At 34.3% G+C, this 22,179-nt stretch overlaps 1 protein-coding gene and 5 pseudogenes across 1 annotated transcript; 3 read left to right on the top strand and 3 right to left on the bottom strand.

Moving 5' to 3' along the window:
* The first annotated feature begins 846 nt into the window (after nt 1-846).
* Nucleotides 847-3,097, top strand: LOC147923751 (4-substituted benzoates-glutamate ligase GH3.12-like; annotated as a pseudogene).
* A 3,020-nt stretch (nt 3,098-6,117) lies between these two features.
* LOC147923750 (major pollen allergen Ole e 10 pseudogene) lies at nt 6,118-6,613 on the bottom strand (annotated as a pseudogene).
* A 2,550-nt stretch (nt 6,614-9,163) lies between these two features.
* On the top strand, nt 9,164-11,857 carry LOC147923749 (uncharacterized; annotated as a pseudogene).
* LOC147923748 (uncharacterized) lies at nt 11,858-13,160 on the top strand. The gene is made up of 4 exons (XM_087496536.1): nt 11,858-12,126; nt 12,213-12,297; nt 12,388-12,853; nt 12,940-13,160. The coding sequence occupies exons 1-4, from the start codon at nt 11,858-11,860 to the stop codon at nt 13,089-13,091; spliced, it is 972 nt and encodes a 323-aa protein (XP_087352662.1). The 3' UTR covers nt 13,092-13,160.
* Nucleotides 13,161-14,240: 1,080 nt separating this feature from the next.
* Nucleotides 14,241-15,243, bottom strand: LOC147923747 (uncharacterized; annotated as a pseudogene).
* Nucleotides 15,244-15,319: 76 nt separating this feature from the next.
* LOC147923746 (uncharacterized) lies at nt 15,320-16,504 on the bottom strand (annotated as a pseudogene).
* Between the last annotated feature and the right edge of the window lie 5,675 nt (nt 16,505-22,179).

Raw genomic sequence — 22,179 nt, 5'->3', positions numbered from 1 at the left:
CTAATTATCTCAGAGACTATGTTCTACTTGCCGAAGAAGAAGGAGAAACACTTCTACTCTGTCTTAACAATGAGCCAAGGAGTTTTATTGAAGCAAGAGGATCGGACAAGTGGCTCAATGCTTGCAACGATGAGATTAAGTCGATCGAGAAATTGAATACATGGGACTTAGTCGACTTACCTCTTGGTATAAAGCCAATTGGCCTTAAATGGGTATTAGAACTGAAAAGAAACTCTGATGACAGCATCACAAGTACAAAGCTCGTCTTATTGCTAAGGGATATATGCAACAATATGGAATCGATTTCGAGGAAGTCTTTGCTCATGCTGCACGCATCGAAACTATAAGACTTTTCATCAACATTGCAGCAACAAATGGGTGGGAGATACATCATTTAGATGTTAAAACAGCCTTTCTCCACGAAGAACTCAAGGAGATGGTTTATGTCACTCAACCAAGGGTTTTGAAATAAAAGGATGTGAAGACAAGGTTTATAAGTTGAATAAGGCGCTTTATGGTTTGCGACAAGCTCCAAGGGCTTGGAACAACAAACTGAACCAGATTCTTGAGGAGCTGCAGTTCAAAAAATGTTCGAAGGAACCTACTGTGTATCGGAAGACAGAGAGAGAACAAACCTTGGTGATTGCAGTTTATGTAGATGACTTATTTGTCATAGGAACAGACAGGTCAATCATTTACAAATTTAAGGAGGAGATGGCTGCTAAATTCGAAATGAGTGACCTTGGTCTGTTAACTTACTATCATGGGATAGAGGTGATTCAACATGAGAGTGGAATAACACCTAGTCAATAGAGGTATGCTCAAAAAATATTGGAAGAGACAAGAATGGTAGATTGCAATCCTGAGTACATACCAATGGAGTTTGGACTCACGCTGTCGAAAGCAGAGGATGAGAAGGAGATCGATACCACAGACTTCAGAAAAAAAAATCGGTTGTCTTAGGTATCTGATTCACACTAGACTTGACCTGTCATATTGTGTAGGAGTTTTGAGCAGATATATGCACAGTCCAAGAGTATCACACGGTGCTGTGTTGAGACAATGCTTGAGGTATCTCAAAGGTACAACATCTCTTGGTTTAATCTTTGAAACAAGCTTGAAAATACCCATGCTAGTTGGATACAGTGACAGCAGTCTTAGCATTGATCCAGATGATGGTAGAAGTACTACAGGCCATATTTTCTATCTAGGAGATAGTCCTATTTCTTGGTGTTCACAAAAACAGGATGTAGTAGCTATGTCATCGTGCGAAGCTGAGTTTATGGCTGGAATTGAAGCAACTAAACAGGCGATTTGGTTGCAAGATTTGCTTAGTGAGATTACAGGAGTCGAAGCCAAGAAAGCTATTATTCGTATTGATAATAAGTCTGCGATGGCTCTCACAAAAAATCATGTTTTTCATGGTAGAAGCAAACACATTCAGAGGCGGTTTCATTTCATCAGAGAATGTGTGGAGAATGAACAAGTTGAAGTTGAGCATGTACCGGGAACTGAACAAAAGGCGGATATTCTTACAAAGGCATTGGGAAAAATGAAGTTCAAGGAGATGAGAGAGTTCATTGGAGTTCAAGACTTAGAGAAGATGTGTTTCAAGCTTAAGGAGGAGAATGTTGAGATAAGCTTGAAGCACAAGCAAGTCTAAAGAGATTTGGAAATAAGAGTTAAGGAAGTTATGAGAAATAAAGAAATTATATTCCTAGAAAGATTAGGAAAAGTGTGTTGAGAGATCCTTATATATAGAGTTGTCAAGATGTGACTTCCTATTAACAGAGATTGAGAGACGAGAGAACTTTAGGTTTTGAGTTATTTTCCTAAAGTAATAAAGAGAGTTCTTTGAGATTGTGTCAAACTCTGTTCTTGATTTCTAGACTGTCATCTTCTTTGTGCTCTTGTCCAGAGAGAGGATGTTGTGAGTGTGTTTTCTCCTTATGCTTATCCGTTAGTTCAAGCAATCAAATTTCTTGAAACTCACTGGAAAGAGTTGTGTAACAATATCCGATATGGTCATCTTAGCAATGGATCACCGACCTTGGTTACAGAGACTCCGTCTCTAACATCCTTAAAGGACCTAATCCCAAAATGGCTGATCTGATCGAACACGAATGTAGTCAGGAAACATGGGAAGGTATGCTCACGCGGCTATGGCCCAAAGTCAAATTTGTTCAATCCGTAATTACAGGACAGATGAGTCAATACACTCCAATACTGGAGTTTTACTCCAACAAACTGCCTCTCATCTCCATGACTTATGGGTCGTCCGAAACATTTCTTGGGATAAATGTGAATCCTCTATGCAAACCACAAGATCTATCATACACCTTTGTGCCCAACATGTCGTACTTCGAGTTTCAAGATGCAAGAGACCATAATGAGATAGTTGATCTTGTGAATGTCAAGTTAGGGTGCGTCTATGAGCCCTTGGTCACAAATCATTTCGGTGAGTTATATATACATACATATATATTATAAATCAGCTATATATAATCAAAACTAATTACTTTTATTGTTACTAGGCTTATACAGATATAGACTGGGAGATATTCTACAGGTGACGGGATTTTACAATAGCGCACCTCAATTCAGATTTGTATGTAGAAAAAATGTGGTTCTAAGCGTCCATGTGGAGGCAACAACGGAAGAAGATCTTTTAAAGGCGTTGAATCAGGCGAGAACCGTTCTTGAGTCTTCTTGTTTAATACTGATGGGGTTCACTTGCTATTCTGATATCTCCACTAGCCCAGGTCATTATGTTCTTTACTGGGAGCTTAAAGCCAAGAAATTAAATGGCATTGTTAAGCTTGATAACAAGGTAATGGTGGAATGTTGTTGTGTAGTGGAAGAATCACTTGACGTTATTTATAAAAAAATAAGGAGTGAGTTAGGTTCAATCGGGGCTCTAGAGATAAGGGTGGTGCAACAAGGAACGTTTAATTGTGTCATGGAACATTACGTCTCCAAGGGTGCTTCTTCAATTCAGTACAAGACACCTCTATGCATAAAGTCTCCTGAAGTTTTAGCAATTCTTGAAGAGAAAGTTCTTGCTCGGTTCTTCAGTGACAAACTCCCTCCTCTTTGATCACTAAAGTCAAGAAAGAAAACCCTATGTATGTTATCTTTTCTTTAATTTGCTACTTTGCTTAATGTTTCGTGCATAATAAGAAGTGTCCATTGCTCTGAAATGTAGGAGCATGACCTTTAATAGCTTTCCAGTTTTCTTAGTTGTTTCCGTCACTGTAGGAACCAAAGAGTTCCAATCTCCACTATAAAAACAGAAAACCAAAATAATAAAAGGCATAGTGAATTTTCCTCAAAATCAGAGGGTTCTCGGTATCTCTGCTTTGCTTTGATTGGGTTGACCTTTCATGAAGGGACGAAGTTATTGGTGAGATTGGTTTTATCTTTTATGGAGTGTAAAAATACTCTCTAGTTTGGAGCTAAAATCTCATAACACCCTTTCTATCAAAACAAATTCTCAAAACTCCCTCAATGGTAAAAGGACAATATTACCCTTAATGAAGATTGTTTTAGGTTAAATATAATTAAATAAGTAATTGTTCAACGAAAAACACAGTAGCTTAGTGGTTGTGAGCTCCATGTGCACGCGCGCGCGCCCAGGGTTCGAATCCCACTATGCGCGGTACAATTGGTACAACTAGGGTGCAACTGGTACAACTAGGGAATATATGGTACAACTATGCGAGGTGCAACTGGTACAACTAGGGGATATATGGTACAACTATACAAGGTGCAACTAGGAGATATATGGTACAACTATTCTTTAAAAATTGTTAGAGGGGTAGTTTCGTCCTTTCGTTAAAAAAAGGGGTAGTGAGATTAAGTGGGGGTAATGCAGAGATGAATTTCTGGTATAGGGACACTAGAGATGAATTCTCCTCTAGTTTGTGTATCAATATGTTACTTTAAGAGAATCTGTTAGAAATACCATTTTTGATATACTTTTTTCAAAAATATCAATTTTTTGAACATTTTCATTTTTCTCTCTTTTATATAATTTTAATATGTTAAATTTATTTTTAGAATGTTTTTTTAGGTTTGAGTTCCCTATTTTATATTTAGGATTAAATACTCTCTAGTTTTTAGGAGGTATGATTTAGTATTTGGGATTTAGGATTTAAAATTTAGTCATTTTATATTTTAAAAATAGGTATTTTTGAAAATAAACACCATAAAAGGATATTTTTGAATAGTGACATAGAAAAAAAATGTATTTTTGAAAATCTCCCTACTTTTAAATCGGTTGTTTTAAAAACAAAAATGGTACAAGGACTCGTGAGTCATCTTGAGAACGAGTTATGCAACATTGTCTATGTTGCTATTGATTAAATTTTAATATTACTTTGATTTTATAAATTTAATTTTAGTTATTAGTTAATATTACCCATAAAAATTATCTTCATTTTTATCTGAAATTCTTTTTAGAATTACAAATATCTCATTTAAAAAAATAATTGTAAAACAAATTTATTTGTTTATTTTGTTTTGTTTTAAAAATCTTAATTATTAGTTAATGGCAAAATAGTCATTTTGTGCATTAATTAAGGTATTTCTCAAATACTTAAAATAATTTAGTGTAGACTTTAAATTACCTATAAAAATTAGGATACACTCCGACCAAAAAAAAAATTATGATACACTATCAAAGTAATCCTATTATATTTCAACGAGCTTCAAAAATATATTCATTTAATATCAACGAGCTTCAAAAATAAACTTTAATCTTACTTTGATTTTATAAATTTAATTTTAGTTATTAGTTAATATTACCCATAAAAAATATATTCATTTTTATCTGAAATTCTTTTTAGAATTACAAATATCTCATTTAATAAAATAATTGAAAAAAAAATTATTTGTTTATTTTGTTTTGTTTTAAAAATCTTAATTATTAGTTAATGGCAAAATAGTCATTTTGTGCATTAATTAAGTTATTTCTCAACTTAAAATAATTTAGTGTAGAATTTAAATTACCTATAAAAATTAGGATACACTCCGACCAAAAAAAAAATTAGGATACACTATAAAAAAAATTATTATATTTCAACGAGCTTCAAAGCATAACGAATCAATGACGGATTTTCTTGATATTCGCCTTGTGATCACTAATGAATTTCATGTCCACTACTACATGTCCTAAAGCATTCTAAATTTTGGAAAAAAATTAAATACTTGAGATCTAATAGAGAATATATCGACAAGGTTTCTTTGCTGAACATTTTTGTTGTGTGATTTTATTTGTCTTGAGACGCCATATTACCGGCGGAAGAAAGAAGGAAGTCTTTGAAGCAGTGATTCTAGCTAGAGACAGAAAAAGTACTGAGCCTTCTGGTCAGCCATAGATAACAGAGAATCAAGCGAAGAACATATCATTTTTTGCATACATTGTAGTATAGAAAAGAAGTCACAAGTCTTGAAGGAGATAAAGATGTGAATTAGTTTGAAACAAGCCATGAACATTAGTTGCAATCAATCGTGTCGCTTTAGTTCCGAAGATTATGAATTTGTTATCAGTAACTGAATTTCCCACTACATTATGCATTATGCAGCTCTCTAATAAAATAATTTTCTCGAGCTATGCTAATTGAAATGAGCCAACTTCTTAATAACAATAACTAATTATGTGCCATCCTGACTCAACAACCGCACTTCCCTCTTCATTTCGTATCCAGAAAGGCTTTGTTAAAATTAGAAAAGACAATGGTATTCCATTAAGGGTAGCCAAATATTCTGAGGGTGAATGTGAGCACATTCGACGTTTCTTTAATATGTGTAACGAGTACTTACAAATATATTGATAGTACTTTTTATCATGCGGAATCAAATATATTACTGTAAACCTTATACGTATCTTGTAATTATTTTCACAATCACATACATTATTAGACTTTTAAAATTCTAAATGAAAGCTTCAATTTGATATATTATTTATTAATATTTTATAAACTTGATAGTAAGGAAAAAAATTATATTGCGTATTCTTTTTGACTTTGTATGACTGTTTGTATTTTGTAGAGATGGGGGTGTACATAATATTGCAGAAATTATCGACTTGGAAAATATATTTTTTTACAAAAACTCTAAGAAAACTTTAAAATCATGATTTTATTTATTCAGTTATTTATCATGCATATAAATCAGAGCCAATTTAATATTTTTAAGATCCATACACACAACTTCCATAACTAGGATCAGTAGCAGCAAATGTGCCCGTATTTTTAAAACTACAAGCCTCTGTGGTTCGACCGTGGCTCTGATAATAAGCATTCATCACATATGATGCATGATTTACAAGAGTATCGGGGACGAAGCAGGATCCCCCTGGTTTGATTGGCCTACAATCAACTCCTTGACTACATGCAAAATTAATATTATCTTGTAGTTGCGCATTCGTCGCGGTCAGAGTTGCTATACACCATGTTGTAGAACTCACCACATAGAGGTGATTGATCATGATCAAAGATAGAAAGATGAAAAGGATTGTCAAAGGCGATGACATTTTCATAACTGTTTAAATGACAATTCGAATGATATTTGACTAGTTTTTTTTTCTTCTTCTTCTTGATATCTATGTGAGTGTATTTGTGTCCATATTTATAAGTATATATGTGTCTTTATATAGTATATATAACATAATGAAAAGTCAAAGATTTAAAACTATTTTTAGGTTAGAAATTTATATGTATAAATTAGAAATCTGACTTTAAGTATATATATGTCTTAAATAAATTTTAATCACTAAATAAAGTCAAAGATTTTAAGATATTCCAGGAATACATAAATATGTCTTTATAAATATAAATAAATCTCTATAATAATAGATATATCATTATAATTATAAATACATAAACTATTGTTTCCATATTTAATTCACAGCATTAGCTCTGTATTTGTATCAGATTACTGAGAAAAACATAATAATAATAATAATAATAATAATAATAATAATAATAATAATAATAATAATAATAATAATAATAATAATAATAATAATAATAATAATAATAATAATAATAATAATAAAAATAATAATAACAATAATAATAATCAAAATTTATTATTATCTATTTGTGTTTTATTAATAGGGACATTTTTAAGAATATACCAAATTATATAAGAAATTTGAAAATTACAATCAATGTTATAAATATTTGATAACTACACTTTTTCAAACAAAAAATGACAAAAATTAGTGAGTTATGTATATTTAAAAGTTGTATTTGATATAAAATATATAGTGAAATAAATATTTTTAAAAGTCAAATCAAATTTAAATAAAATTTTTGAGCTGAAGTTCATAATTATTTAAATTTACTAGTTTGTAATTTATAATTAACTATGTAACTAACTTAAACAAAGTTTAATCCTATATTTAAACTAATATTATCTAAAATTTTAACTAACATAAATCCAGAAAAAAAAATTCTAGCTAAATATTATAAATTATATTTTAGTTATTAGTTAATGTTATCAATCGTAAATAAATTCATTATTATCTGAAATTCATTTTAAAATTACAAATATCTCATTTATAAATAAATTATTTATTTTTTAAAAAAATATATATTTAATTGTTATTGAAGAGCAAAAAGTCATTTTGTGTATTAATTAAGATATTTTCCAATACTTGAATAATTTAGTGTAGATTTCAAATTACTTATAAAAGTTAGGACACACTATCAAATTAATCCATTAATATTTGGTTACATAAATTTCCCTGATAAAAAACTTAAATATGAGAAATGAAAAAATGTTAGCAAGCAAATGACATTTTGTGGACCAAAAAAAAGATTCAGTTCATCGATTCTAAAGATAGGCTTTTGCAAATAGAATGCTCGTCATTCATCGATCCATTTTTTTCATTAATTTTATATAGAATATCTACTATTTTCTTTGATTTTACAAGTTATTGAATTCATCACTTTTGTATGCTTACGAGGATTATGGAGATAGATACAAACTAAACCTAAGAGATAATTCCATCTGTCTGAACGTCTTTAATAAGCCATTAATCTTTTTTTATACCCCTTAAGTGTAATTAAAAATAAGTGGCTTGATTAGATCATTTGGACTGCTTGTAAGCTTTGCAAAACTTTCTGTTATACGAAGATGTCACCATGATTGTGATGTGCTGGTAAACCTCTAATTTTTTTTATTGAATTAATCACATTTAAACATAGGGAAATTGCATTGTATAACCATAAAACAAACTATAATTCACTCGCTGACTATAGTAACCATTAAAAGCTTATACACGATATATTTTGTATAATATTTATTTTTTTAGCCCTTGTGAATGATCACCAGTTGCCTACTATCTCCCTCTCTCTCTACAGTACACCATTGAAGTCGAAAAGACGTCTGGCAAACACAAAGTCATAAAGCAAGGGCTTACGTGTTACCTTTGCACCAAGATTGTTTTGCGACTTTCCGCGACCCACCATACGGCACACCCTGAATAAACCATTGGCGGCGATTGGTGAAGAAAAAACCGCACTGGGCATTACCCCTTCTCTTGTTGGAACCGCCGGCGTTTGTGGAGGACGAGAGTTGCGGCGATTGGTCACTAGAAGGCTCTCGATCAACTCCGGTAGGGTATTCATCTGAATTCGTGATTCTCTAGGTGAAAGTAAGTGACCAACTTTTCCGCTTCTATCCGCTTATCGCCTTCGTCCTGCATTAATACCAACACCGCATCATAAAATGGTATATCTTGCAATTCGGATACACCGCCGCCGTTGCATAAGTCATAGAACAGTCTTGAATAACTAATTAACCGGCTAGAGTTTGATAAGCGTCTTAGTCTATACTGCATTTATAGACTCTGTCATGTATTAATACCATCACCGCATCATACAATAGTCTGTATTGCGATTTGGATACAATAGCCGCCGGACTTATGCAACGGAACAGTCATCACCTGCTACTTGAGTTTGATAACCGTCTTAGTCCATACTATTTGAATGAATACTATAAAACGCGTGTAGAGAAGCTTCTATTTTGTGAATTGCATAACTGGCCTATTACCATGGTCAGATGAAAACTGTGACCCCTACACCATTTCAAACGCTGATTTGCTCTTATTTTTTCCGCCGTTGTTATGCAGGTTTACCAATTGGTAGCTGTGATGGACGAACGCCACTTACCTCAGAGATTGTTCTTGGCAGGCTGTGAGCCTTCAGGCCGAAATAGAGTTAATAACTACTTCAACTTGCGATGGATTGAAAACATTAAAAAGGCTCTAGATGATAACCATTTGGAGCAGTTGGCGATTTCACAGTTTGGCCATCTGATGTCAATGGGAAACCACACTTTCTCGGTGATGTTTGTCCATTACCTCCTGACAAGACAGCTAGTTACGAAGAAAAAGTACGAGCTTTGGTGGGTCTCGCGGGTAAACCGATAAGGTAAGCCCTTGATGACTTCGCCCTAGTGACAGGGTTGAATTGTGAGAAGCTTGGTTTCAAGTTGGACACGCGTAGAGGTAAAGCTATTAAGAAGGGATCCAATGCAGCATCACCGACGTGGAAATCTTTGTTTGGAGTAGAGCCTAAACCAACCATTTCATGGATTTTTCAGAAGCTCCTACTGGGGAAGAAATACAAAGATGCTGACACCCGTTTCCGACTTGCGTTGCTGCTTATAGTTGATGGCATATTATGCCCAACGTGTGGGAACACTAATATCAGCCCAGAACATGTTGAGATGGTTGGGGATATAGATGCTTTCCTGAAGTATATGTGGGGTCGTGACTCTTTCCTAAAAACGATTAGGAGTGCGAAGGCAAGAACTGTCAAACAGTTTGCGCAAGATACATGTGCCATTCAAGGGTTCTCACACGCGTTGGTTCTTGTTACTGCTGCGTGCTGTCCCGATATCATCCAGGGACCTATATTTGGTATTGACATGAATGACCCTTCTGTCCCGGTGGAAGATATTGTTCAAAATGTTATTGAACGGAGCCTTGCAATCAACGTGCAGGCAGCGCGGGTGGTTGATCAAACGGGCCAGGTATATCCTCTGTAAATGCTTCTGTATATTACTCCCTCCGTTTCATAATATAGGATGTTTTAGAGAAGTTTTTTTTTCATAATATAGGATGTTTTCAATTTTCTATGTAACTTTTAGATTAGTTTAATACTTTATATTATGCAGTCTTGTTTATGATTGGTTGAACTTCTTTAAAGTAGTTATTTCTTAATCTGCATGTTTTACTCAAAACATCCTATATTTTGAAACGGAGGAAGTATTATCTTTCCTCATAACATGTACTTATCACCTAGATTTTGTTGTTCAGGCGAGGGTTCGATCACTCCTTCATGCGTCTTCCGTTGACGCTGATAGCGATATGTCTTTCTCCGACGAGGAAGAAGATGAAGATGTATCAAACTTATTGATCCTGTTGTCAGATGGTCATCCGTTCGAACACAACAGCTGGTCTGGGGGGATAGATGTTGATTCTATAGATGAAGAGCCGGTGAATGGAGCACCAATAGACAAGGTAGAAGATGGCGAGAACGGCTGCAGTTTTGGAGTTCCGAATCACGGTCCAGAGCAAACCAATAACGTTGCTGGTTCGTCTAATGGAGGTCAAATCGTGGATGTGGTTAAACTACTGAAAGATGCAGTAGATACGTTGGAAAAACGACTTATTCGAGAACAGTACAACACTAAGTCAGAACTGAAAGCTTACTTTGACGCTAGCATTACTCGTTTGGAGAAAAGTATAGCCACACTGATCACAGCAAAGACGCCTTGGAAGGCGTCTACCTATTATGTTCCAAACGGAAAGGATGATCATATGCCGGTTAGTGTCGTTAGATTTCATTGAAATATATATGGCCAAAGCTTCTTAACAGCTTTTCCACTATGTAATTTCTATGTACTAATATCCTATGCTATTTGCTGTTCCAAACTAGGGGACTTCGGATATCAGCTCTGGACCAACTCAGCTTAATGGAGATGCTGATGGCCAAGTAGAGGTATGTGTTATGCTAAATATGGTCTTTCCTACCGTTAGCAATCGTCATAGTATTCACTAAAACATGCGTGTTATTCTTGTATACTATTAGCCGCCACTGAAAGAGAATTCGGCCAACGCAGAACAGTCACCTGTTAATGTTTCCAACATCTTCGATGTGGATCCTCCGTCATTTTCTATTGGATTGACCCAAGAAGAGAGTGCACGACCTTTGGAAACCGGGAGTGTAAGTATGCTTTGGGTACTCAAAAAATTGGTTTCCACCGACATATCGTAAACTATGTGTAACATTTTGTAAGGAACGAACACCTCTCAACCATGCTCCAAAGTTGACGTAAATGGGACGTCTGCCTTAGTTGACCACTCGCAGGTAGGTGTAAAAGCATACTAATTAGGCTGGCTCTAAACTTCTCATCTTGTTGCTATTCTAAATTCTATGGTGATGCTCTTTACTCTGACAAGTAGGTGACTAATAACTCGGCCAACCACAAACAAACAACTGGTAACATTGGCAACATCTTGGATATGGGTCCTCCAACCTTTTCCATTGGATTGACACAGATATCTCAAGAAGCTGCTACGGATGAGAGAGAAAGAGTAAGTTGGTTTGGTTGACCCATTTGCGAGATGACTGATTTTTATGTCTTGTACTGGTGCTAACCTGGTACGCTCATCTAACAGGGATCAAGTGCAGCTCAAACTCATTCCAAAGTGAACGGCAACTCACCGCCTGCTATTGTTGACCTAACACAAGATGTGGATGTTGGATTCCGCGTTTCTCGCAGGATGTCAGCTAGAAAGGGTAAAGCTGCATCGCATGTACAACAAATACCTACCTGAATGAGCTTGCGCATCCGTGGTAATTCAGACATTATCCCTCCTGAGTGCGATATTCCAAATACAAGTTCAATGAGCAAACAGGACAAACCTGATATCGTCTACAAAAGCCGTAAGAAGCGCAGAACTGAATCGGATAAGTCACCAATTGCCTTGCCGTTGCATGGAGCCAAGCAGTCATCACCCATGCGGCTTGTAGGTGATTTCGCTGCATTCTCTACGCCAAATGCGAAGGTTGTTAATGGCTTTCTGCGCACAATGGAAAGGGCTAGGTAAGGCAGTATGCATTACCACCTCAGTGTACAATAATAACTAAGGTGTATTATCTTATAACTGACACTGTTCCTACCGTGTACAGATCATATGAACTGACATGTGGGATCGTCGCTGAGAACACTGATTTTCTCAAAATTTATGAATCATCCGTGTTTCTCGATGAGTCGGTATGTTAGTTGATTATTCAGTCAATATATATTATTTCACTAATTGCATTGCTATAGCATAAATTTCATCTTTTTCTCTTTTTTAAACAGGGAGCAGATTTGTTGGTTAGGTTCATCCAGGCTCGTCGAGATGAAGACCCATCACAACGTTTTGATTTTGTCCCTGCCTTATTTCTGGCCGAGTTATACCGCCAGTATAATAGCTTTGTTAAAGCCCCTGATAAAGTAGAATTTGTCTTCTCCCAGTCAACCGAGAAACCTATCACAACTAGGCCTAAATGGTTGAAGGAAGTGGATATCTTATACAGCCCGATGCAGATAGAAAGGCAACACTGGATTGCTTTAGTTATAGACTTCAAATCGTGGCAGGTCATGGTCCTTGATTGCAACAGATCATGCTTAACTGACCAACAAGTCAGTAAATATCTCGAACATATTGCTGTCATGCTACCGTATCTTATCCGCAAGTACGTGGTGAATGCTGAAGCTACTCGGGTGGGACTTGATCATATGGCGATATTAAGACCAAGCATTCCTTTCCCCTGTTCCTCACGGGGTATGTAATACACGTCCCTTCTTTCCATCAAGTTACAACCTTGTTGGCATTTAATGGTCTAAACATTTTGTTTTGTTCACTTGCAGCTCTGATTGGGATCACATCACTACTTCTGCTTGAACTTCACGCGGAATTTTCTCTAGCCACCTACTATAGGATTCTTGATGAGGAACAGGTTCAAACGGCTGCAAAACAGTATGCTATAGGTGCCTATGAGACGTTTTCACCAACTGCATAACCATTGTTGTAATTTTTTTCCATCAAAGAGACAATGACAGTTGAGTACCAATATGATGTCCCTTGCTGGTATTGGTACATTTTGAATGAATTAACGTTAATTCATGGTCCCCCGTGTCAGTGTATTTGCCTTTGTTTGGTTTTATAACCATTTTGTTACAATAGAAGTACTAATTGGATTGTTCGATTCTATTTTAGTTTGGAGTTTATGTAATTTGTACTATTTATATACATTTCTATACCATTTAGCAACACAAAATCAATCACTTACAAATAGAATGTCGCCATTTCCATTGGGTTGTGTAGGCAGCATCGTGTAGGGTTTAGTGCCTCACACAGGGTAACCATTAACGGGAATCACATACTGTTGGATTCAACTGCTACAGATAAATTACCGCAATTTTTGAAAATCTCTGGATGGGTTGACAATATAGTATCGTGTAGGGTATAGTGTCCCCTGCTGGTATTGGTTATTGAACAACATGACCCAAAGTATAATTTAAAAAAATCACACTTCAATTGGGTTGTCAATATAGTATCGTGTAGGGTTTAGTGTCCCCTGCTGGTTTTGGGTATTGAACAACATGACCCTAAGAACAATTTAATACAAAAAGCGCCCTTTGATTGGGTTGAGGCAACAATATCATGTAGGGTTTATTGTCTCAAGCAGGGCAATCATTACTGAGACGTTGTCACTGTTGCCCTTGTGCTACTAATACATGTCAAAAAAATTCTTAACTCTCTGCCTGGGTTGACAATATAGTATTGTATAGGGTTAGGTGTCCCCTGCTGGTATTGGTAATTCAACAAAATTATCCTAAGAACATTTAAATACAAAAAGCCACCATGGGGTTTCCATTGATATTTCACATACAACAAACTTTGGTGTTCATGGGCAGCACTTACATACATACACCTTCCTCATACTAGGCATTACTTTGTACATTTCTTGGGGCACCTATACATCAAAATACAAAGGTATATAACTGTCTAGTTATATACGATGATATTTTGTGTCAAAATTAGACCCCAAACGCATTTACTATGTAGATCAAAGCATTTTCCGACCTTGGATCCTTCCATTATTTAGCCCATTCCAAAAACATTCCAGGGAACACCTAATCCCAACCCCATGGTTATAGCGGATTACTTAGATGGCATTTTTGCAAGATGCCTTGTTGTGCCCAGTACGGCAGCAACGTGAACATCTCCTTGTAGACTTACGGCAAGGTCTCTGTCAAATGAAATGGCAAATAGATTATACTCGCACCAAGGGGACTATTGGACTCATAGTTGTTTAGATGTACTACTATATTCAGAACATACCTTGAACTCCCCACGAGATAAAATCCTGATTTTCTTGGGTCTCCCAGGTGGACACCGGGTAAATGGTGGATTGAGATTGCCCCTTGTGCCAGAGGTTGATCCTACCGAAGAGTTTCCACCCACTTATGGAATAGGGTACATCTTCTCTTCATATGAATGTCTTATTGTCTCTTCATAGTAGGCAACATCAATGAAATTGTCAATTGAAACACCAAGGCGTGTCGCTGCCGTGATAGCGTGAGCAAAAGGGATGCTTAGACACTGGAACTCGTTACAGGAACAAGTTCCCTCAACCAGTTCGGACAGTGTAACATTCACCAGTCCTGATATGAACTTGGAACTCGAAGTCGCTTATTGGCCTCACCGCCATGGCCATAGCATTCTCAAAGTTCTCTTCAACAATCTTACGACACTTTGGAGCTATAACAGAAACAGAACGTGCAGCTCTTGACCTGCGGACAGCAAACCATTCCATCACCGTTGTCCGGATGTATTCTAGCATGCATATGAGTGGATACTCCCTTGCTTCCTTGATGACTTGGTTTCACTATTCTGCAATGTTGTTGTCCATAATATTGTACCTCTTCCCCTCGGAGTGTACTCTTGTCCAGTGAGAGAAACATGATTGATCATCATTGGAGATGTTAATATATATGTATTATATAAGTTGTTTTGGGTAAAAAACTAATTATACTACCTCGAAAAATTTAGGACTTACCAATATTGACAAGATATGCTGCACACCCAGGGTTCACCCTCTAAATTTCCAAGAACTTCTTGTTGAAGTCATCTACAATGAATGCCCTTGCTGCTGCAGACATAAGGCCAGCTAGTGTTTGTGGCTTGTACAGGTGACGTACATTGCGCCACAAATGAACAGTGCACGCAGAGTGGTGCGCTTGATTATAAACCTGCGAGTAGAAGATACACTGAACCGTTGTTTATTATATAAGGCTGGACGTTGGTTTTGGACAATAAGTTCAAGTACTTGTACCTTTCGCATCCCCGCATATATGCTTGCATGCCGTTCCGATATGAAAACCAGCTCTGTTGTGTCGTGGACGAAAGCAGAAAGGTGACAAAAGAACCACTCCCACACATCATCATTCTCGCTGTTGACAATAGTAAATGCAAGGGGAAATATTTGGAAATTCCATCTTGGCAACTGGCTGTTAAGAGGCAACCACCATATCGCGCCTTCATTGATGTACCGTCAACAACTACGACTTTTCTCATGTATTGGTACCCCTTTACGCAAGCTCCATAAGGTATGAACTGATATTTGAAACGCATAGCACTATCGGTATCATCTACATGCTCAGTGTAGCAGAGCGAGCCGGGGTTGGTTTACTGTAAGAGTCCAATAAAGGCTGGGAGTAGGGCGTAGCTACCAGCGATAGAACCTAGAGACAGCTCCATTGCCACCTCCCGTGCACGCCATGCTTTCCAATATGAGATACTTATATGGTACTCATCAAGTAAGATTTTCCGAATTGCAGCTGCATTCGGGCCTCTTTTGATTCCAACAAAATGGCGTTGCATTATCTCTCCAATTACTTGTGTTGTTGCCAACCGATGATAGCTCCCCCTCTCATCAACAGTGCACATATGCTTTTGATTCGCCTGACGAACTTGAAAATGCTCCGTCGAATCGACTTTGACTGCATACACACATCAAGGACAAGTTTTCAAAATGCATTTCAACACCAAGAACTTGGGTGTTGAACGACTGGTCCTGAAATGGAACTTCCTATTAGTAGCCTGGATTGCCAGCTTTATCTTGCAGTCAGCTTTACTCTTGAATACCCGTCCAACAAAAAGCTTGTCTCCTTCATACTGTATGTCTTCCAAAGCTTTCTCAACACCTGGATATTAAGACATACATTAAATGTTGTCATCTATACGAAATCTCTGTTACACCAACACTACAATAGAATTTTGAATGTTTCTGAACTGAAGAAGTACATGGGAATTACCTTCACCTTTTCCATCATTAAATACAGGTGGTGCATCACGGCAAAACAATGCAGGGTCATCACTCATGTCTGTTAACATGCTGTGCAATGCTTCATCAACACGCTCCCACATTGTTAAAGAGTTAACTTCCATTTCATCACCGCCAGCGTTCGTGCTCCCAGTTGAAGTAGGTACAGAGGGGGGTCCCCGTTGCGCATCATGAGAGGCCACGTCTGCCGCTAGTGGCCTGGCTTGGCTACATTCAACTAGCATCGGGTCGTCTGCTTGTGTAAATGGCACAATCTGAAAGTCATTGTCATCACTATCGCTGCTTGTTCCATCTCCATTTGCGTCTGCAACAGCTTTTCCCTTATCACGGCTACCACAAGTGGGTTTGGCTTGAAGGATGGTATCTCCTCTTTCATTTATTATTATCCCTCTCCCTCTAGTTGCAGGAACAGAAGCCATAACAATGTCCTCTGTAGCAGCGGCTTCGGGTGCGCGTGCTTTCGTTGTGTCTGGTCGAAGTGATGCGTCCAGTTCAAACTCATGCCAGTAGATGTCTTCAGAATCAGAGTCTGAATCAACATCGTCATTTGCAGATACGTATCGCATCCAATGCCTTGCGGGACTCGGTGGAGTAGGCGTCTGTGCTTGCGTTTTGTTGACAACGGTTACACAAAGGTCAACCTCTTCTATGAAGCGCCGCATACGTAAAAACACACCCACCTCTTCATCGTCTGTTATATATTGAGGCGTTGATCCGTTTCCCTCATTCTCATCGAGCTCAAACCACCCAGGGAACTGGTACGACATCTTTATGACAACTTCGTGAGCACGCAAGACTAGTTTCTCTTTTACCTTGGCAACCAACTGCTTGTACGTCATGCCATCGTAGAGCCTAACAAAATTGTTGCCCGGGACAGTCTCTGGTTCGAAGTTCCACACCGCAGTATCAACCCGAATCCACTCCCCCAAAATAACACGAACTTCGTCTTTCGCTGACATCTACACAACAAAGTGATAAGCTACATAAGTGAGTGATACTAGAACCAGGACAGAAGGTATCAGAGGAAATGATCTATACACCAAATTTAAAAGCAGCTACATTTAAAAATAGAAAAACTATAGATCTGGACAGATGGATCAGAAATATTATTAAATTTTAGTCAGGATTTGGAATAGGACAAATCGAAATGGAAAGGAACAAACTGGCTGATCTAGACATGGCAGTCAGGTTTGTTGTGTAGCTATTAAAGACATGCAATAAGTGTATAAGGTTTAAAAGAAGCTTTTCACCTTAAGTCCTCTGCGAACTGCCTCCACTGTCCACCTACTATTACTCTCGCTCATACCATTCACAGCTCTATATTATTTTGTGGAGATAGAAATTGACCTGTCTACAGTATCTATGGGCTAAATGACTGTGATATTTGTATCAAGGGATTGCTAACTCAAACTGTAAATTTTATCTCGGTTATGTTACTGATTTGACATAATTCCATTTACGCTTGGTCACTAAGTAACCTACCCGAATAGCTTGCCACGTCTTCCCTCTCGCTGCCACCTCCATAGCGCGTGTAAGACACATGGGCCTAAAATTGTAATATTACGATGGGCTGTTGTCACTCACTTAATTTCTCCGTTTAGTGTGCTATATTCTTAACAACTTATCAGATATTGGTCATCTCGCAAGTTCACCCTTAAACATATGCTTCATGTTCAAAAGAAAAAAATGACTTTATTGCGTCATTTCAATTGTACAAGAGATTAACGATCGACTCTCCCACTATCACCTGTAAAAGCAGTGTTTGCAGTTATTGGAACCAATCAAAGAAATTGTTTTCTGTTGCTTTGAGTCACCCAGAATCGCTAACTCCAAAAACTCCTTCTGACTAGTGTTTACGTTTGCGAGTGTTAGTGGATGATTAAAAAAAAAACATAAATAACAAATCAAAAAATATATTATAACAAAACGATTAGTGTTTGAGAATTAATGTGAATATATTTATTTTCTATATATTATTCAAAAATTTCATCTTGGTGTTTTTTATACATTATATAGTAATAACAATCTGAATAAATGCAAGTAACAGTTGCGATTTTTCGTCGTATCTTTTCTTTAATTTTTTCCTTTTTGAAAAAAATCATATAATTGCGTCTGTTCATTGTAGAGTTGTTGTGTCTTTTACCATAAAAAAAATTATATGGTTGCTTCTGTTCATCGTAGAATTATGTCTTTTCACCATATCTTATTTACAACCTTTCGTTCTAATAGTTATGTTTATTTAAGTGGTTTATGTATATATATATTCTCTTCTTAGATAACTAACAAATCAATGAATCAATGTTTGTTGACACAAAATTTTCGTTTCATGCTGAATCTAAATAATATAAATTTTAATATTCAATATCCAACATTATTCTATAATCTAACTAAAGATTTTATAAATGGTTTTAGTAATATAGAAATTTAATCAACTTTAATTATGTAACTTATAGTTACATTTATTTATCGTAACTTTCTTAAATGATGTGTTTTTTAAGAATTAAATATTTCATCTTTTATTTTTAGAAGTTGTGTATTTTTATTATAATTACTGGTTGATAAATTTTCACTCAAGATGAAATTTATTTTATTTTTAAAATGATTTTATCAAAAAATTGCATTTACTTATTATAATCGTTCGTTTGATATTCTCACTTAGAATCACTTCGTCATAATATTTGTTTATGAGTAATATAAATATCAATAACTGTTTTTATGCTTGTTACTCTTTACAATACTAGGTTTTAAACCCACGCTACGCGTGGGTTCATTTGATTTATTTTGATAAAAATTATATATGATTGATGACAGTAATAAAATGTTATTTTACAGAAAACTTTAAATTACTATTAAGGAAAAAATTAAATTTCATATACACAATTTTTAAAAATATAAAAATCAGTTGTGTTTTAAAATCAAATCTGATAAAAAAAATCATGAATCTAACTCGACGTCCAGGCGAGGCGGATCAAACTGGTGACCTCACATATCTTAAACCATTTCTTTGGCCACCAGAAAAACGAAACAATTTTATAATCATGAATTTATCTCCTTTTTCATATTTAATTGATCGATATCACATATGTTTTCATGTTTTTTATTTAATGTTTTCTTATTCTTCATATTCTTTCTTGTCATTTTCATTGTCAAATTTTATGGTAATTGTCATCGTTACTTTTACCGTCCAGTTCTTTGTTATACTCCTCTTCTTGTGCTTCCTCGTCAATTTTTTCACATTCTTTCACTGAAAAAAAAAAATTTAGACTACCACACAACTTGTTAACCCATCAAACACCAAGACCAAAATCTTTTTTTCTCATAAAAATTGTGCAATTCATGAAAACCAACATAGTCAACACATGCACCTAATTATTGATAATTTCATCCATATATTTCTCAAACCAAAATCCTCACTTGCAGAAAAAGTAATATGAACTCATGTACAGTAAAAACAATATTTTTGTTTTTCGTCGATCCTTCTTCGTTAAACTCAAATAACATCAAATCAAGGTCTTGCGACGTCAATCCTTCTTTTTTAGACTTAAAAATAAAATTTTTATTGCAAAAGTATCAAATCATCTATAAAGTCATACACAAAAACATGTTTTACAGCTCATAAGATATATAAAGCACAAACGGAGATAAGTAAGATATTTTCAAGATATTAAAAAATTTGATATATAATATTTAGTAATTCTTAAACTTTTAAAATTTTAAAAAAGATTAAATATTTAAAATATTTCAAATTTTAGATGTAGTTTAATTATCTGTAACATTTTTTTTTAGAGTTAAATATTAATGACACTTTTACTTTTTATAGAGTTTAAATAGTTATAATATTTTAACATTTTTATGGAGGTATTTATAATATTTCTAAACATTCTATAAAAAATATTTAAACCTTTAAAAAAATTAATTTGCTAAAATAAATCAAATAACTTTTAAATTTGGAAATCTGATAAATAAGCATAAATCAAGCAAACCTGATAAATTTATAGTTAAAAACATATAATTTATTTATAATGGTTCTCAGTCATTGTCTAAAATTTTCTAGCCGATGTGGGACGTTATACCTATTTCTTTTATTTCTATAGATTTGTTTTTCTAAAAAATCTTAATAATATAGATTACTACTATATTTTCAAAAAAATTCTTAGCAAAATATCTAATTTTATTGGTTTTTTAAAATCTTATATGGTCATCTTTAGGAGTTTATAGCTTCAACTTTTTATTAGTATAGATATACTATCTTAAAATTTATATGGAGGTTAAGTAATTGTAATATTCTAAAACATTCTATAAAGTTTAAATATTTTAATATTCGAACTTTTAAAAGTTTCAATATTTATGATATTTCAAATTTTTAAAATTTATACATTTTAATTTTTTTTAAAAGCTTTTAAATGTTAAGAAATTTTTAAAATTTAAAATTATAATATTTTGAAACCTTTTTAAAGCTAAAACTTTTAGAAGTTTCAATATTTATAATATTTTAAACTTTTAAAAGGTTCGGATATAATATTTGAATCTTTTAAAAAGTTTCAATATTTATAATATTTTAAACTATTAAAATTTTAAAATTATAATATATTAAAATTTTAAAATTATAATATATTAAAATTTTAAAATTATAATATTTAAAAACTTTTTAAAAGCTAAGAGCTTTTAAAAATTTAAATATTATAATATATTTTTGAAACTTTTTAAAGTTTTAGTTTGATCAAATAAAAAACCGGATCAAACCGAATAAACTTTTAAACTTGGACGCCTGATAAATCAAACTTTCCTGCTCATTCGTTATTAGAAGCATATTAATCTTATTTATATTGGTTTGAACCATTGTCTAAAAATTTTCTAGCCAATGTGGGATATTGTACATAGTTTTTTTTTTTTTCCATAAATTTAAAATTTTCCTTTTTCTAAAAAATTCTGGAAATTTAGAAAATGTTAATGAATGACATGTCAAATCTTGATAGGTTGTTTAAAATAATTCTTAATATATAAAATTCTGCAAATTTCTGAAAATGTTAATTAGTGACATGTTGAATCTCTATTGGTTGTTTTAAAACTTAGGTTTTAAAAACCTTTTAAATGTTAAGAAATTTTTAAAATTTAAAAATTATAACATTTTGAAATATTTTTAAAGCTAAAACTTTTAGAAGTTTAATATTTATAATATTTTAAAATTTTAAAAGGTTCGAATATAATATATGAACATTTAAAAAAGTTTCAATATTTATAATATTTTAAATTATTAAAATTTTAAAATTATAATATTTAAAAACTTTCTAAAAGCTAAGAGCTTTTAAAATTTCCATTAAAAAAAAATAAATATTATAATATTTTTTTGAAACTTTTTAAAGTTTTAGTTTGATCAAATAAAAAATCGGATCAAACCGAATAAACTTTTAAACTTGGACGCCTGATAAATCAAGTTTTCCTGCTCATTCGTTGTTGGAAGCATATTAATCTTATTTATACTGGTTTGAACCATTGTATAAAAATTTTCTAGCCAATGTGGGATATTGTACATAGTTTTTGTTATTTCCATAAATTTAAAATTTTCCTTTTTCTAAAAAATTCTGGAAATTTAGAAAATGTTAGTGAATGACATGTCAAATCCTGATAGGTTGTTTAAAATAATTCATAATATATAAAATTCTGCAAATTTCTAAAAATGTTAATTAGGCCATCTTTATCGGTATATCTGATAGGGTGTTCTTGGGCTTTTTTTATTTGGAAAAAATTAACAAGTGGG

Source organism: Camelina sativa, chromosome 17, assembly GCF_030686135.1.
Source record: "Camelina sativa cultivar CO46 ecotype springtype chromosome 17, ASM3068613v1".
In the NCBI taxonomy this organism is placed as follows: domain Eukaryota; kingdom Viridiplantae; phylum Streptophyta; class Magnoliopsida; order Brassicales; family Brassicaceae; genus Camelina; species Camelina sativa.
This window is presented reverse-complemented; position numbering and strand designations above follow the sequence as displayed.

Coding starts and splice junctions, on each gene's coding strand:
- LOC147923748 (XM_087496536.1), top strand. CDS start 11,858: ATGAGCTTGCGCATCCGTGGTAATTCAGACATTATCCCTCCTGAGTGC. Junction 12,127..12,212: donor CGCACAATGGAAAGGGCTAG/GTAAGGCAGTAT, acceptor TACCGTGTACAG/ATCATATGAACTGACATGTG. Junction 12,854..12,939: donor TTTCCCCTGTTCCTCACGGG/GTATGTAATACA, acceptor GTTCACTTGCAG/CTCTGATTGGGATCACATCA.